The sequence below is a fragment of the Silene latifolia genome, chromosome 3 (genome assembly GCF_048544455.1).
Source record: "Silene latifolia isolate original U9 population chromosome 3, ASM4854445v1, whole genome shotgun sequence".
In the NCBI taxonomy this organism is placed as follows: Eukaryota; Viridiplantae; Streptophyta; class Magnoliopsida; order Caryophyllales; family Caryophyllaceae; genus Silene; species Silene latifolia.
In genome coordinates, this window is record NC_133528.1 from 120,977,151 (window position 1) to 120,993,664 (window position 16,514).

The 16,514-nt window shown below is 37.6% G+C and overlaps 1 protein-coding gene across 1 annotated transcript; it reads left to right on the forward strand.

The window, feature by feature from the left end:
- The first annotated feature begins 318 nt into the window (after window positions 1-318).
- Window positions 319-4,436, forward strand: LOC141647932 (F-box/LRR-repeat protein At4g14103-like). The gene is made up of 4 exons (XM_074456307.1): window positions 319-487; window positions 1,219-2,472; window positions 2,694-2,870; window positions 3,959-4,436. The coding sequence occupies exons 2-4, from the start codon at window positions 1,222-1,224 to the stop codon at window positions 4,226-4,228; spliced, it is 1,698 nt and encodes a 565-aa protein (XP_074312408.1). The 5' UTR covers window positions 319-487; window positions 1,219-1,221; the 3' UTR covers window positions 4,229-4,436.
- Window positions 4,437-16,514: the final 12,078 nt, after the last annotated feature.

The window sequence follows — 16,514 nt, forward strand, 5'->3', positions numbered from 1 at the left end:
TTCATTAGGGGGGTGAGGGTAAGGAATTAGAGAGATTTGGGGGTAAGTGAGGGGTTTCCATTCTCTTTAATTGTCTCAAACAAACACTAACAAAGAGAATTATCGACTTTAATTTCCTTTCCTTTTTTTTAATACCTCAAACCAAACGCCCTCTAATTATTTGGATTATTACTCAATTTTTGGTGTATTTGTCCAACCCATCATTTGTTTTTACGGATTTGTATAAAGAAAACCATTTTTACCAATTTATTCAAGACCCCTAACTTTTTTAATCAATTTATCAATTTGGCCCATAAATAAGCACCATCCTAATTTTATACTCCGTATACATTATAGAAACAGAAAAAAAAACCTAAATTTTATTTAGTCTTGATTTCCTCCCCGCAGTTTCTGCTTATGAGAGTGCACCGTCATCACACCGCCACCACCCTTGCAGTTTTCCGCCACCACTAATCGCAGCCGTCGCTCTTTCTCTCTCTTCTATTTCGTAAGTATTAATCTCCAGATGAATTGTTTTTCAGAATTACGTTTCAGTTTTTATGATTTTGTTGATTATACATATCATCGTTGTTGTTACGATTATATACGTATCTAATCTAATTAATTATTTCGTTGTCACATCAGTTTTTGCGTGCTAGGTTTGTAGAAAAGTTTGATTTGGTGTGACAATTGATTTATAGGAGTACTTCGCTTTGTTTTATGTAAAACCGTTTTACATGTAAAATCACCTGAATATATTACTCAACATTTGCACCCGTATCATGGCTGATTGGTGTTAGGGTCAATTAGCATGTGATTTTACGATAATACTTGTATTTACGTCTCTTGTGACAACCTATTTGATGATCAGTAAGTCTTACTTAAACAAGAATTTGCGAAACTTAAATTTAAAAGAGGGTAGACAGAAGGTTTAATAGTGGCGGACCTTAAGTTTCAACTTGTTAATTTATCATCTTGTGCTTGTATTTTTGCGCAGTAAATTTTATTGATGTATATACGCAGCATGTGTTATGTATTGATGTTTTTCTCATATCTTAGACATAGAGGAAGCCGCCTGTCATCTGTCTCCGGGTATAGAGTCAGCCTTATATGATTAAAACTTAAAAGAGGGTAGACGAAGGTAGTGGATGATAATGTTGTAGGGAGGTAGTGGAATAAATTAACGTCTCCTATAAAATTCAGTCATCGTCTTAAACGTTATATTGACTGTCTTTGTAGATCATGGAATCCAAGGACATGGACCTATCTTCTGAAAATCGTAAGCGAGGCAAAGGCTGCTTGAATGAGAAACATGATACCAAAAGAGCCAAAAAGAAAGTCAATACTAAAGTTGACTATATTTCTGAATTACCTGAGCCTGTGCTTCATCAAATACTTTCTCTTCTCCACCCCAAGGACGCTGCTCGAACATGTATACTCTCTAAAAGATGGCAGCAAGCATGGAACTCCTATCAAATTTTGGATTTTGATTTACGTCGCAGCCACAAGATGCAGAAAAGATTGGTAGATAAGCAAAAGAATGCGATGAATCATTTACTTAATTGCCGCAAAGAGCAGTTACTTAACATCTTCAAGTTCAGGTTACGGTTTATTGTTAATAAAAAACTTTTGCAAGATGTGGATGGTTGGATCTCTGCTGTTATAGAGAGGAATGTTAAAGAACTTGAAATCCAAGCCAAGTCCATTCAGTCCGTTCAGTTTTGTTTGCCTATGTCTGTTTTGCGTGCAAGTTCAATCACTGCATTGAATTTGAGTGGATGCATTTTACCTACCTCTGGTATAAAGGCTGATCTTCCACATTTGCAAAAGCTGTCACTTAAAAAAATGAATATACCTATGGCATTTCTTGTTAGTTTGTTCTCATGTTGCCCCTTGATTGATGATTTAAGATTCATTGAATGTACTGGTTTCAAAATCCTGAGCATCGGCTCCTGTAACCAGCTCAAGCGAGTCGATGTCCACAAGTGTCATGGTCTTAAAAGTGTTGTTATGGAAAGCCCAAAACTTGAGAGTTTCTGGTATTTCTACGAGAAGAAAAAGGTGTGCACAATCAATTTAGTGGCTTGTAGGGCTCTCAAGGATTTGGTGCTGGAATATCCCAGGATGAATGATGAATTGTTCCATGAGATAATCTCGGAACTACCTCTTCTTGAGAAGTTGGTTCTTAGCAGATGTTATGGGTTGAAGACAATACAGATTTCCGGAGATAAACTTAAGAAACTTGTAATTAGAAGATGTCGGAAGTTGGCTGATGCTCAGGTTAATACCCCTAACTTAGTCTCCCTCGAGTACTGTGGTCAAGGAATGCCACTCTCTTGCTGTACTTTTTCGCATCTGAAGGAAGCTTTTTTACGTTTTGAACCAACATCCAAGAATACAATTGCCTGGAAACCAGAAGAAGCAAACAGGCTACAGAACTTCTTTGTTAATAATCATTTCAGAGGTCTGAAACTGATGACCTGGAACAAAGAGGTAAAATTCTTCCAAAACTCGGGGAACTTAGCATTTTGAGCTAAAAAAATTACAACTTTGTTCTGGAATAAAATTTTGGTTCTTTGTGTGACTTTGATTTAGGCTAATCGTACCTAACCTTGCACATTTATCTTTTATTTTGTGCTCCTATTATTTAGCATTTTCTTATATCTTAGTGGTTATTGATTTTGTTTTATTGATTCATCGGACAAATTATGCAGAAAGTAGATATTTTTGAGGATAAATGTGTGTTGTTTGATCCGTTGAGCAAGATCAAGAAGTCGAATTCAGTTAAATTATCAGCATGCTTTCGTGACTTGCTTACTGAAGCCTTACAAACATGGCCTTATGCATCAAAGCTGTTAGTGTACTCTTTTGGCAACAGTGAATTTTCAGAGGTAATTATCTTTGCCTTTTTTCTTCCTTTGCGCCATTCGAAGTAGGAAGCTGTAAAATGTTATTAAAGCTTTGATCATTATCTTTCTTGTGGCTGGTGCTGCCTGGGTCCCTAGGCCTCTAACGTACAAAATTCGCGAACAGCATCGTTACCTAATTGTATCAAAGTAGGGAACTATGACACTTAGTTTGTAGACATGATAAATTTTTTAAACCTTCGAGATCTATATGAGTACTGTATATTTGACTTGAAAAACACGAATTATTGCACGTTTAGCGGGAAAGCAGGATTTTAGACCAGATTGAACTAACAAAATGATGAGAAAAACACTTTGATTCAAAATATGCTGATTCCTGTGCATCTGAAGTCTATGATCTCCTTTTATGCTTATTCATAATCGTGTATGTCCTTTTTATGTTTCTAGAGTCTTTTGTAGTTAGTTTTCTTAGATCATCTGTCTCCCTCAAATCTTAAATTTGAACTTGTTCAATTCTTTTCCATGTTTCCTTTTCATAGACTCAATGATTCCTATTTTGTGGTTTTGGAATATGAGTAAACCAAAATTGCTTATGAAACTGGCGACACTCCGTATTGTGGCAATTTTTTTTTATGCAATTTCATAATGTATAAGCAAATTTTTTATGTCCTTTAACACGAGCAAAGGCAGTTCTAGGATTTGGTCAACGAGGGTCCTTCAAAACTTTTTTATGCCCATAACACTTGGGAAGAATTTGAAAATTTCACATTTGAAGTGTATTCTTGCTTTGAAGTTGTCCCCGCACCCATATTCTCATTTTAAACGGCATCCTTGTGTCCAAAATTTTAGTCATGCAGAGCCCCGACACTGCGTTATGTACTCGTGTCTGGCCCCCTTGGATATGTATCCGTTTCGGACACTCGTATCCAAATTAGAGTAACTCTGTTGATTAATGGCGATATTTTTCCAGTGTAAGAAACCTATTTTAGAATTCCTGGAAAATGTTCTTCTATTTGTATTTCTGAGGAAATGAAATGGTAAACATTCATCAGAATTACGTTGATTTGTGTAAATTGTGAAGTTGAATACGTTGCTGTCATCTAAACTTGCAGGACATTTACAAAGAGTTGAATCAAGGGAAAATAGAGCCAAAATGCTGTGCGTATTTCAAAAACAAATGCTGGAGGCACTACTTGAAGAACATCACATCCGAGAAATGGTTTTGCAGGTCAAATGAACAATCCTTATCGCTTGCAGGTCCCGAATGGCAGTATACCCAGTTTGAGCTTGATTGGAACACTGACAAGCGTGGGTGGAAGAAGGAGATACCTCCATTTCAAGCTAGCAAAAGTCCTGTCGAGTTGATTACTCATCATCTTTAGCAAGTAGCGCATAGCGACTCTTTATGTGACCTATGGTGACACACATCCTTATTTTTTTTTTTTTCCTTCGACAACCGAAATAGAAACATAGAAAGCTTACGAGACAGCAGATTTAGCCAACTTATGAGTTATGAGCTATCTTATTTAGCCTCCCAGGGCAGAAACTAATAGACATACAATGGAAATTACTTTTTTTTTTGGGTGTAAACCGGGGTGTCCACCGTCGACAGCCGTGTATAATCCCCTCGCCGCGCGTGCTCTCACGAAGAGGTAAACGGCTGGCCAAAGAATTTGCTCCATTCCCATGGGCAGGGATCGAACCCTTGACGTCATGGTTAAGGGATGAGGTGAGTAACACCACACAAAACACATTTGGTTAATGGAAATGATTGTTAAAGAACAAGATTTCTTCAATAATAATAGAAGCACTTCGGTCAGCCTGTTCTTCCCAAGTGATTTGCAACACTAGATTAGGGCAATCAGCAGATTACTAACCTTGCAAAAGAGCGGGTGAAAAAGTAAACCCTTTCACATACCGCGTTAGGCTTGTTTTGACACAATTAGGAGAGTTTGGGGGTGAGAATTTCTTTTGTTGGGGAACAAACTAGTTTTGAATCCGTGGGCGCTACTATTGGATTAAGGACATGAAACCAAATCTTATGTTGACGTTATGGTTAAGGGATGAGGTGAGTAACACCACACAAAACACATTTGGTTAATGGAAATGATTGTTAAAGAACAAGATTTCTTCAATAATAATAGAAGCACTTCGGTCAGCCTGTTCTTCCCAAGTGATCTGCAACACTAGATTAGGGCAATCAGCAGATTACTAACCTTGCAAAAGAGTGGGTGAAAAAGTAAACCCTTTCACATACCGCGTTAGGCTTGTTTTGACACAATTAGGAGAGTTTGAGGGTGAGAATTTCTTTTGTTGGGGAACAAACTAGTTTTGAATCCGTGGACGTTACTATTGGATTAAGGACATGAAACCAAATCTTATGTTGATTAAGAGCATATTTGGCCTCATTTATTAAAGTTTTTTTTTGGTCAAACACTAACTTTAAAAAAAAGATATTTCCAAACACCATCTTTAAAAATAAGTGTGTTAAACACAATCTTTAACAATTTTTTTTTGTCAAACACGACTTTTTGGCCGGACTCCAACAACTTTCTGACCGCTTGCATTGGGTGACTTTCAGTCGATGTTTGAGATAGCAAATGAGATCGGTTTGAGATGTTCTTGGACTCATTGGAAAGCTCTGAGTACAGGCTTTTCAGGGGTTGTCAACCTGGCGGTCAAATGTGGCCTTATGTTGGGCCGATTGGTGTGTAAATTAAGGCTGGTTAGAGAGAGTTGCTCTAAGTCTGAGTTTACAGCTGACGGTCGGGGGTTTTTCTTGGGTTTTTTTAATGAGGTTTTGATACTTTTTTTGGTCTGAAATTTGGTATGCAGGTAGAGGGGAGTGCAAGGTAGGTTATAATTGTGTTGTTTGTGGTTGTTGGTTGCAAGTGATGGTTCGTGGAGAGTGAATTGGAGTGAAAAACAAAACAGAAAAGTCAAAGTAGGTTGTCACGTGCGAAACACTTAAGTGACCGGAAATGCTTCACATAAAGCCACCTCTGACCACTGTGTTGATAATCTTTGGAACCTGTATTCTTACTTTTCCAACGAATTTAAGAACACCTCAAACCGACCTCGTTTGCTATGTCAAACATCGAGTGAAAGTCACCCCATTGCAAGTGGTCAGGAAATGATTTAAATCGTCAGAATCCGACCAAAAAGTCGTGTTTGACCAAAAAAATTTAAAGGTTGTGTTTGGAAATATCTTTTTTTTTAAAGGCAGTATTTGAAAATAAAAAAACCTTTATTAAACATGAATTTTTGTTTTACAAGTTTAATTTCTTAAAAGTGTTGAGCTTTTAGGAAATTATTTTTAACTTTTGAATAATTATCAAGTACAAAGTATATGTGTGGTCAATTTGTGTTTTTTAACCAAAAAATTTTTATAAGAAGCTTGGTCAAACATATATACTAAATTTTTTATAAGTGCATTTTAAAAAAAATGAAATTAACGGAATTGAAAAATGAATTTAAGATTTGAGCAACTGGTTTACAAACATAATTAAGAATAGATGGTGTAACACCTCCTCTTACCTGGGCAAGGTAATCGGGAATGTCACCATCTCGGTTTCCCGAGACAGTGAATCGAAACTTCAATTAAGTAACATTTTATATAAATAACATGTTTAATAAATTACATAAATGAATAATACAATATACATGTCTCATACTACTATAACCTTTCTAAGGAAAACTATGTCGCCTAGCATATGACAACTCGAATAGACACAAATGCTCGTCGCTCGGCCCGTCCCGCTAGTCACTAACTCCAAATCTGTGCTCAAACTGCTCCCCATATGACCAGAAATATCATATGGTTTATCACAGGCCACCCCAATTAAATAATATGACAGTTTACACACAACCAACACACGTCAGATTCAATAATACAAACACACAAGAGATAACATGTGAATATGAACATGAAATACAGTGATGAAACACACGAGTCACAAGTCTCCATCCACCAGAACTCCATATCTATATAACCCGGTGACGACACCGCGACACTGCCACCAAACAACCGGACCGCAACCCGTAAAACAGGTACTCGGGACACGCCTGTGGTACCGAGTCCAGGCGCTACCAAACGCCTGCTAGACGTCGTGACACCACACGAGTCCCTCTGTACTCAAGTCATAAACGTGCACATCCTTCTTGGATTGGGAAACTCAAAGGAGCGACCAGAGCGTAAGACGGTCTCCCAAACCGCCTTACGTATCCTCAACAACCACAACTCCACCAACAACCTCCAACATCCACTAACAATCACATGTACACAATATGCCAACAAGTATAATTCTTTCATACGCATAACCCTTACCAAGTATGTCTCTTTATCATGTATAATGAATGTCAAGTATGCCATAAACAAGTACACCACAATTATTCCGACTCTTTAATTCACAGTATATCATTATCATGTTATAGTGCGATTCCGACAACAATATGAGACTCACAATAATCACACAATATCATGTTATAATGCAATACTACATATACCATGGAACTAATGACAACGAACACATAGGTAAGCATTCATATTACCAAAAACGAGTAGAGAATTTTAGCAAACTCCGTAAGCAACTCGAGGCAACCAAGAATCCGTCTCATAAAACCGTCTCATCCTATATAAATCACATATTTACCATCACAATACATACTATACTCTTATATTATATAAAACCCCTTATTACTACCCTCTAATTACTCATAATACTAATTATAATCACTAATTAATATTAACAATAAAAACCTCCCAAAAGTTATGGTTTGGTAAAAGCATAAAAATGTGAGATCTTTAACTTACAAAGTGAAAAGGGTAAGGAGGAAAGTGTAAGATCCAAATCCATGGTCACACACCGTGGGAGGAGAATAGGGAGAGTTCTAGAGAAAAGGGAGAGAATTTGGAGGCTTAGAGAGGGAGAAAGAAATGATTTAGGGTTAGGCGGATTTAAGATCTCGACTTAGTTTATATCGTCACAAAACGGGTTTACTCGGCCGAGTGCCCGATCACTTGGCCTAGTGCACCCCACTCTGTTGAGTATCACTCATACTCAACCGAGTGCATTCTACTTGATCCACGAAATCTACACTTGGTCTTGCATAACTCATCACTTAGCTTACGAGTAGCCTCTGGTCAAGCCCATGGGTACTCTCTCTATTCTCAAGGTTCCTTCAGAAGTCTCAAAAGATCCACATATTACAAATGGATTTATGCATGGTACTCACTTTGTTTGCGCCTATCTTTTTGCAATGCTCCTTGATACGGTTGTCGCAACCTATAAAAAATAAACCAACTGGTCTTTAACTAATATAAATAGGGAAGTCGGGATCGTATCTACAAGGAGGCTAATTGCGATCTATTTGTCAATCTAAGTCTGTCTAAGTCACAAATGGGGATTGTTTGATTGTTTAAAGAGAGAAATTAAGTCGAGAAAAATATAAGGGAAATGAGCTAGGTCGTCGGTTCACCATGGATTATTATGGGTCATAGGTAGGGTCAAAGGTTAGTCTCAAATACCGGTCTATAGGGCTACCGGTCTATAGGGCATTGAAAAGGTCCTCTCGGTCCGCTATTCGCCCTAGAATGATTCTAGCGGGCTCTCGCGACTTACTAGGGCACTCTAATGTTTGTCATGGGTCTAACCCTTACCAGGCTTTCGATCTTAGGAGGGGGTTTACCAATTCAATTAATCAATTACGTCGACTTAACCAATTAATCATAATTAAAAGTTACAATTAACAACATAGACCAATTACGTCAACTAAATCTAAGCATCCAGTTAAGACCGTCTCAATCCATGACTCCTCTAAATCCTAGCAAAAGGGGATTTAGCTACTCAAAACGAAATATGCAATAATAATTGAATTAAACGAATAAAGGGAAGAAATTCATAGTGAAATTAATTAAGAGATTAAATAGCATAAATTAAACTAATAATAAGAAAAGATAAATAAATAAAATTAACAAAGAAGAAATTAGGGAGAAGAGGAATTAAAATTACCGATTGAAACCGAGTATGAGCAATAGAGAAAGAGGGAGAAATTTATTCTAGATCTAAAATTTTAGACAGAAAAGTATTACGTAGTCTAAAAGTGTAAGGGAGAATTGTAGAAATAAAGTGTAACCCTAATTAAAAGATTACGAGTTGCTTATATACTAACTAGCAGAAAGGAAATAAAATAACTAGAGTCTCAGTCTATCCATGTCTAACTGATCGATCGACATGTATAAGTCGATCGACATAAGTAAAGCTCTCCATCAAGAAACATGCTGAGTCTAACGAGGACGGTCTAACAACATAAGCAGCTGATTATCGATCGACATCAAGTGACTGTCGACCGACAATGATGACCTGTTTTTCGACATTGGTAGAGTAGTCTATCGACACATAGGAGCAAGTCTATAGACAAAGAGCAAAATATTCAATGTTTGATGGAGTCTCTGTCTATTGGCAATGTCTAACGACATATAACTCTCTGTCTATCGACAATAGCAGCAAGTCGATACACAACATGTATGAAAATCCATTTCTTGCTCTCCTAAACTTGTCTAAACTCTTCTAAGCTTCTCTTTTGTTCCATTACTGAATGGATTTGGCTTCTAAAGGCACAAATGAGTCTCAAACCTGCAAGAGACATGAAATACACTGATGGCTGGATTTTAGTCGTCGTTTCTGGTATCAAACACAATTTATAATACCCAATAAAAGTAGTATTTACCGGGGTCGAACCACAAGGATGGAGTGGAGTTGTAATTAATTTGTTTAAATCTAAGTTTAATTAAAAAGTAAGGAAGGTGGTGAAATTAATTAAATTAAAACTAGAGTAATTAGAAGCAAGTTGACTGAGATAATGAAATGTAAACAATTACCCTCTCAAGTGAGGCTCTCCTCTGACTATTCCTGACACTTCTTTTATTTCGTAGACGAACCCTGGAATCCACATATCTTGTAGTAGGTGGTGTAGCCCTTAAATCCATATTAAACATGCTTTGATTGCTGTGAGACTGGAAAACCACAAAACCTTTCTCCTGTGCTCTATCTAACTTCCTATTAAGATTAGATACTCTGGTCATAATGCTTTTCCTGCACTGAGCACCCTTATGTCCAATCTTATCACACCTAATATAGTATTTGAATACTTCCTCATACTTAAACTGAACCCATAGTAAATGACCCCCATCCATTACCAAGAAAAAACCCGGCATCAAAGGTTCATTAAGCTTCACACACACCCTTATCCTTAAGAAGTCATTTTCAGGTACCACCTCAAATGGCTCAACATAAAAACTATGACTAAGCAACTTACCACCAACATAAGCAATATCCATTGTAAGATATTCGAAGAGGAGCCCCTAGACACGTACCCAAACCTCAGCATAAGGGAACCTAACCGTCCTTGGAACCGTATCAGGATACCACCTTACATACACCATGATAGCTCCGTCAATGGTGGTTGTGCTCCTTTCCAGCAAACCTTCCATATCCTCGACATCCGCACCATGGAGAACATAGATTTCCTCCATACGAACAGATCTCACCCTCACTTTAGTACTCCACTTTTTCTTAATGATCTCATTAATTTTATCAGATTCGAATAAACAATAGTCAACCAGAAATCCCAAAATACAATTACCCCAGAATTTCCTTGATTGACCCAAGTGAGCAGGATCCACATTGATACCCCCCCCCAAGACCTGGGGAAACGCCAGAGATTGACGTGAAGAGGGTTTGTTGGGTGAAAATCCGCATTGGGACAAGGTTGATGGAAGTTGTGATGGTTGTAAATGCTCTGGTGAACATCAGCTCCACCTTCCCCATCACCGATCGCAAAACGCCCAAACTGATGCTCAAATTCCATTTTTTTGGAATATGATTTTTTAATTTGATTTAGGATACTTGCGATGTTTTGATGATTGATAAGATTGATGATTTGATGAAGTAAAATGCTTCATCTTCAGCATTTAAATAGCACCCCGGGAAACCTAAAAGTAGAAAACCCAGGAAACCCCAAACACCACTCCCCAATCCAGTAAGGGAGCAGAAGTAATTGGGAAGAGAAATCTCGAGTCCCCCAAAAGAACCCTAACCCCCAATTAAACACCCAGAATAAGAATGATAATGAGTGATTATGACAATCTTAATTAGATTTCGATGGAATAAATCCCCCTCCCCCTTTTCGCAGCATATAATTATAACTGAACAACCAAGTAAATCCTGCAATAATTAATCATTTGAGTGATGTTAGAGAATTTAGAGGGGAAAATGAAGAGATTCTTTGAGATTGTAGCTGATTTCTTTGCAGAACTAGAGTAGGTTAGCTAAACCTAATTGAGAAAGGGGGAATTAAAGAATAACGTGCTTTTGAAAAAAAAGAGAGAATTAGCTCTCTAGGATTTTAGAGAGAGAAAGTTATTTAATAATTGCATTTGTTGAACTTTTGAATTAAAATTGAAGGAGTGTGTGTGATGTTTGTGTTGATGTAAACATTTCAAAAGTTCTTTCAAGTCTAAAAGGTTCGTTAGCACCACCAAACCTCTAGAACTCATTCACATGGACTTGTGTGGTCTGATAAGGATTAGAAGCCGAGGTGGTAGTCTTTATGTATGTGTTCTAGTGGATGATTATTCCTAGTTTGTTTAGACTTTAGTTTTACATGCTAAAAGTGAAACTTTTGAAAATTTTATTTGCTTAATTAAAAACAACTCTAAAATAAACTAGGTCATAAATTGATCTCCATTACAACTGATCATGAAAGATAATTTGAGAATGATTTGTTTATATCATTTTGCAGGAAAAATGCATTTCACAACTTCTCCGCCCGTAGGACACCGCAACAAAATGGAATAGTAGAGAGAATGAATAGAACATTATAGGAGATGTCTAGAACCATGCTCCTTTTTAGTGAATTACCTCGAAACTTTTGAGCAGAAGCTGTGAACACAGCTTGCTATATTCGTAGCCGTGTTTCTATTAGATCTATCCATATGATAATGCCTTATGAGCTTCTATATGGGGCGTAAGCCAAACATTTCACATTTCCTCTGCTTTGGATCAAAATGCTATGTTCATAACAATGGCAAAAATAATTTGGGAAAATTTGATCCAAGAAGTGATGAGACAGTTTTCATTGGATATTCAAAAGAAAGCAAAGCCGATAAAGTTTATAATAAAAGAACAATGTGTTTTGAAGAGAGTGTACATGTAATCTTTGATAAACTAACATTCTTAATGCTGAATTGTAGGATGATGATGATTTTGAGATTGTATTTGTAAGGGATGATCTTCCTGAATTAGAACAAGAGCCTTCGTCATTAGAAGGAACATGCAATGAAGTCCATAAATTCAGAGGGAACTGAACATAAGAGCAATCTGTTCAATTAAGAGAATTTTACGAGGATAGTTTATCGTGAACAGATGGGAAACAGTTAAATGCAGACTCAAATCAGGCTTTCAATAGCCCAGATGCGTCGACAAACACAAATACAAATGTTGAACAAAATCGAACAGAAATCAATATTGTTCAATCTACACCAGAACGAGAAACATTTGTTCCACGTCATTGGAAGCATCAAAACTCCCATCCTATGGATAATATCTTGACTAACATTCATGAGGGAGTCAAAATTAGATCTTCATTGAACAATTTTTGTGCTCATTATTGAACCATCTTATGTTAATGATGCCTTAACTGATCCTGATTGGATTATTGCTATGCAGAAAGAGCTTAACCAACTTGAGTGAAGAAAGGTGTGGCATTTGGAACCACGTCCAAGAAATTGTTCTGTCATAGGAACGAAATGGGTATTTCAAAATAAATTGAATGATGCAGATGTAATTGTTAGAAATAAGGCTAGACTTGTGGTGCAAGGGTACAATCTACAAGAAGGGATCGACTTTGACGAGACCTTTGCACCCGTGGCTAGACTTGAAGCTATTCATCTCCTTATTGCCTTTGCTGTTCATATAGGTATCAAACTATTTCAAATGGACGTTAAGACCACGTTTTTTAAAGGCTATTTGCAAGAGGAAGTTTATGTTGAACAACTTCCCAGTTTTTTAGATAGCAAATTTTCTCATCATGTTTATAAATTAGATAAGACACTTTATGGTCTTAAACAAGCCTCTCGATCTTGGTATGATAGACTATCAAAGTTTCTTCTTGAAAATGGGTTTCAAAGATGTTCGGTGGACAAAAAGTATTTTTAAAACCGGTAAAAGAGGACTTGTTAGTTGTTCAAATTCACGTAGATGATATTGTTTTTGGAGCAACTAACGATGTGTTGTGTGCAAATTTCTCCAATCTTATGCAGTCCGAGTTCAAGATGAGCATGATGGGTGAACTAGGATTCATTTTGGGCCTTCAAATCAAGCAAACCACACATGGCATAATGATCCATCAACGAAAATGCATCAAGGAGATGCTAAAGAAATTTGGAATGATTACAGCGAATCTATTCTCTACACCCATGTGTTCTACACTAAAACCTGATAAAGATGAAAAAGGTAAAAGTGTAGATGAAAAGTTGTATCGTGGTATAATAGGCTCACTCTTATATCTTACCGTTAGTCATCCAGATATTATTTATAGTGTGTGTTTGTGTGCTCGATTTCAATCAAATCCCAAAAAGTCGCACTTATCCGCTGTAAAGCGTATTCTTCGATATTTGATTGGAATTCGGGATTTATATCTATGGTATCCTATGGATTGTAATTTCACTCTCACGGGGTATTCAGATGCAGATTATGCAGGTTGCTCAGTTGATAGGAAGAGTACCTCCAGTATCGCTACTTTTGTAGGACCATTTCTCATTTCTTGAGCTTCTAAGAAGCAAAATACGGTTGCACTATCCACTGCCGATAGTGAATATGTTGCCACTGCTCATTGTTATTCTCAAATCTTATGGTAAGACAACAGTTGCAGGATTGCAGTATGATCATTAATTGTGTTCGTATTCTTAGCGCAATTAATATTTTAAAAAATACCGTTCACCATTCCAGAACAAAGCATATTGACATTCATCATCACTTTCTTCTTGATCATGTAGAAAAAGGGAACATATATTTAAAATTTTGTAAACTAAAAATCAGTTGTCAGACATTTTCACTAAACCATTGGCTAGAGAACAATTTGAGAAAAACTGATTAGAATTAGGTCTTTTGGATAGTACCTCATGGTAACTTCTGTCCTAAAATTAATCCCTTGATGATTGACTAATTTGGAGATGTCGTGATTGTGTGTTGATAATTTGTCCCTTGTGATTTAAGTTTAAGTGCAATCTGCTTACTCTAGTCGGTTCTCTCATATAGGCTAGTAATAAGTCGACATATTGTGAGATTTTACTATTTTACATAATCGTGTGCATGTTCTTTTTTGGCAAAATTTAACCCGAATTCCCATGTCCTTGCCTTACCCAACACACCACAATTTATACGAAAAATATTATATATTTTCTTAAACCAACTCAACCGTCCCTCATTAAAACAAATCACCAACCTCTCTTAAAGCTCACCTTACCTTCTCCTACTTATTTCATTCCCAAACCCTAAACCCCCAAATTCAACCAAGCCCGCACAACACCTTCTCATCTTCTTTGACGACGATTATGGCGAAGAAGAAAACCAAAACCAACACCACCAAAACTGACGATCCCACCACCATCGCTGCTCTCATATCCACAGCAACCAAACACGCCACCACCAAATCTAGAGCCAAACCAATCGAACACCCAATACTACCCGATACCTCCACCACACCCGACACCACAATCACACTTGAAACCACCACTGCACCCACCTAAACTTCACCTAAATAAAAACCTTTTACTTCTTCTACCACCATCTCTACTTGTTCCAAACCCTTGCATACAACCGATCTCGAGCCACCAGTTACGGAGAATGAGGAGTCACCACAGAGCCTAAGACAAAGGTGGTCCCAAAACGTATTCCAAGGGCTCGAAGAGGAGTGGTTATTAATGAAACCACGGACAATGGCAAGAACCAGGTAAATACGGCTATCGTGTCAGGAAAAGGGAAGGAAAATATGGTGTCAGATGAGGTTGAAGATGATTGGGATGATGCATTCAAAGAAAGTTTGAAACTTTGAAGGTGATTTCTCAGGGAAATGCTCGATCTTTGAAGAGAGAGCGTCCTATAGACGATGACGAGGATGACGATGATGGTGACCCTATTGTGAAAGCTACACTTTCTATCTTTATTGATAAAAATAGGGTTCTTGCTTGTCTCAAGTTTATGGGGATGACCGACACTACCTTAGAGAGTTGTATTCGGTTTAGTGAGCACACGGTTCTTTCGGGTCGCTATTATCCTCAAGTCTGGTTAGAATCTAAACCTACTTTCTCTTTCTTTCTTGATATACTGAAGCATCAGGATTGGCTTGATATGTTTGGTAAGCAGTCCGTTGTTTTTATACCTGAAATACTTCAATTTTATAAATATGTCATGGTAAATGCTTCGGGTGACTTAATGTTTGCTACAGTTAACAATAAGGATTTTAGTCATGAGGGGCTTCAGTTGACTGACAAGAGTGGTTGGCCACCTCTAGATAATTTGGGTTCGTTTACTATTTTGCAATATTTTGACCCAACTGCTATTTTTTACACTACTATCAACCCTTGTGTTCTATTTGGTCCTCATCATTATCTCTTTAATTGCATTCATCGTACCATCACCCCTCGTAACAAATCAAGGGGTTCTTGCTCTATTACAGACCTCTTGCTTATTTATCATCTAATGGTGGGCAGACCATTGAACTTAGCCTACGTTGTTTTTCATTATATTAAAGAGGTTGCAGATGAAGTGCAGACAGGGACTGAAAAGATAAAGCGAGACCTTCCTTATGGTATGTGGTTGTCTTATGTTCTGTTGGAGAAGAAGACTTTATCTTCTGAGGATGGTTATTGTGTTACATATAAGGATTGTATGAAAGATGGGTTAATGGGTCAGATGGGCTCGCTGCCTTCTTAAAGGCTGATCCTAAGGAAATGAACGAACGAGCGCAGAATACGAAGTTTACGGGCTCGACCAATAAGGCGAGGAAGCCGGAAGTAGAGTGGAATACTCGGAATGAGAGGATAAAGTATGCAGCATTAATGCCTGTCCGTATGTGGATATATACGTCGGTAGAAGCTCAAATTGAGTATAGAATATAGCATGTTGGGTCAGATTGAAGACATATCTTAGAGGAATCCCCTATCTTTTGCCGGGTAAGGCGTGCTTCATATATCTATTATTTGCAGAATTCATGGAAGCTGCGCTCCTCCCTTGACTTGTTCTGTTCAAATTAAGCGCGACTTTGCTAACTTTCTCGCCCTATATATTATAAGGATCCTCCTCTCAGTCCTCTCTTTAGAAGACGGTTGCAGAAGTTTCATCGACTGCGAAAGGGTGTGAAACTCCACTTGCTTTAGCTGGTTGAGCCAAGTTCGGTTATGAGGGTTAGGGTGAAACTCAGTCTACTTTTCAGGAAAATCATTATATAGGAGGTCCCGCCTTTCAGAGAAGGTCCAGGAGATCTTATTTGCCGAACCGTGAAATGAACTTTAGGTAACTATGTCAGATAGGTCAGATAGACAATTTAGGGCGAGTGCCCAAGGTTTGCTTTTAGATTTATCACTTATAAAGTGTCCGTTATCCCCCT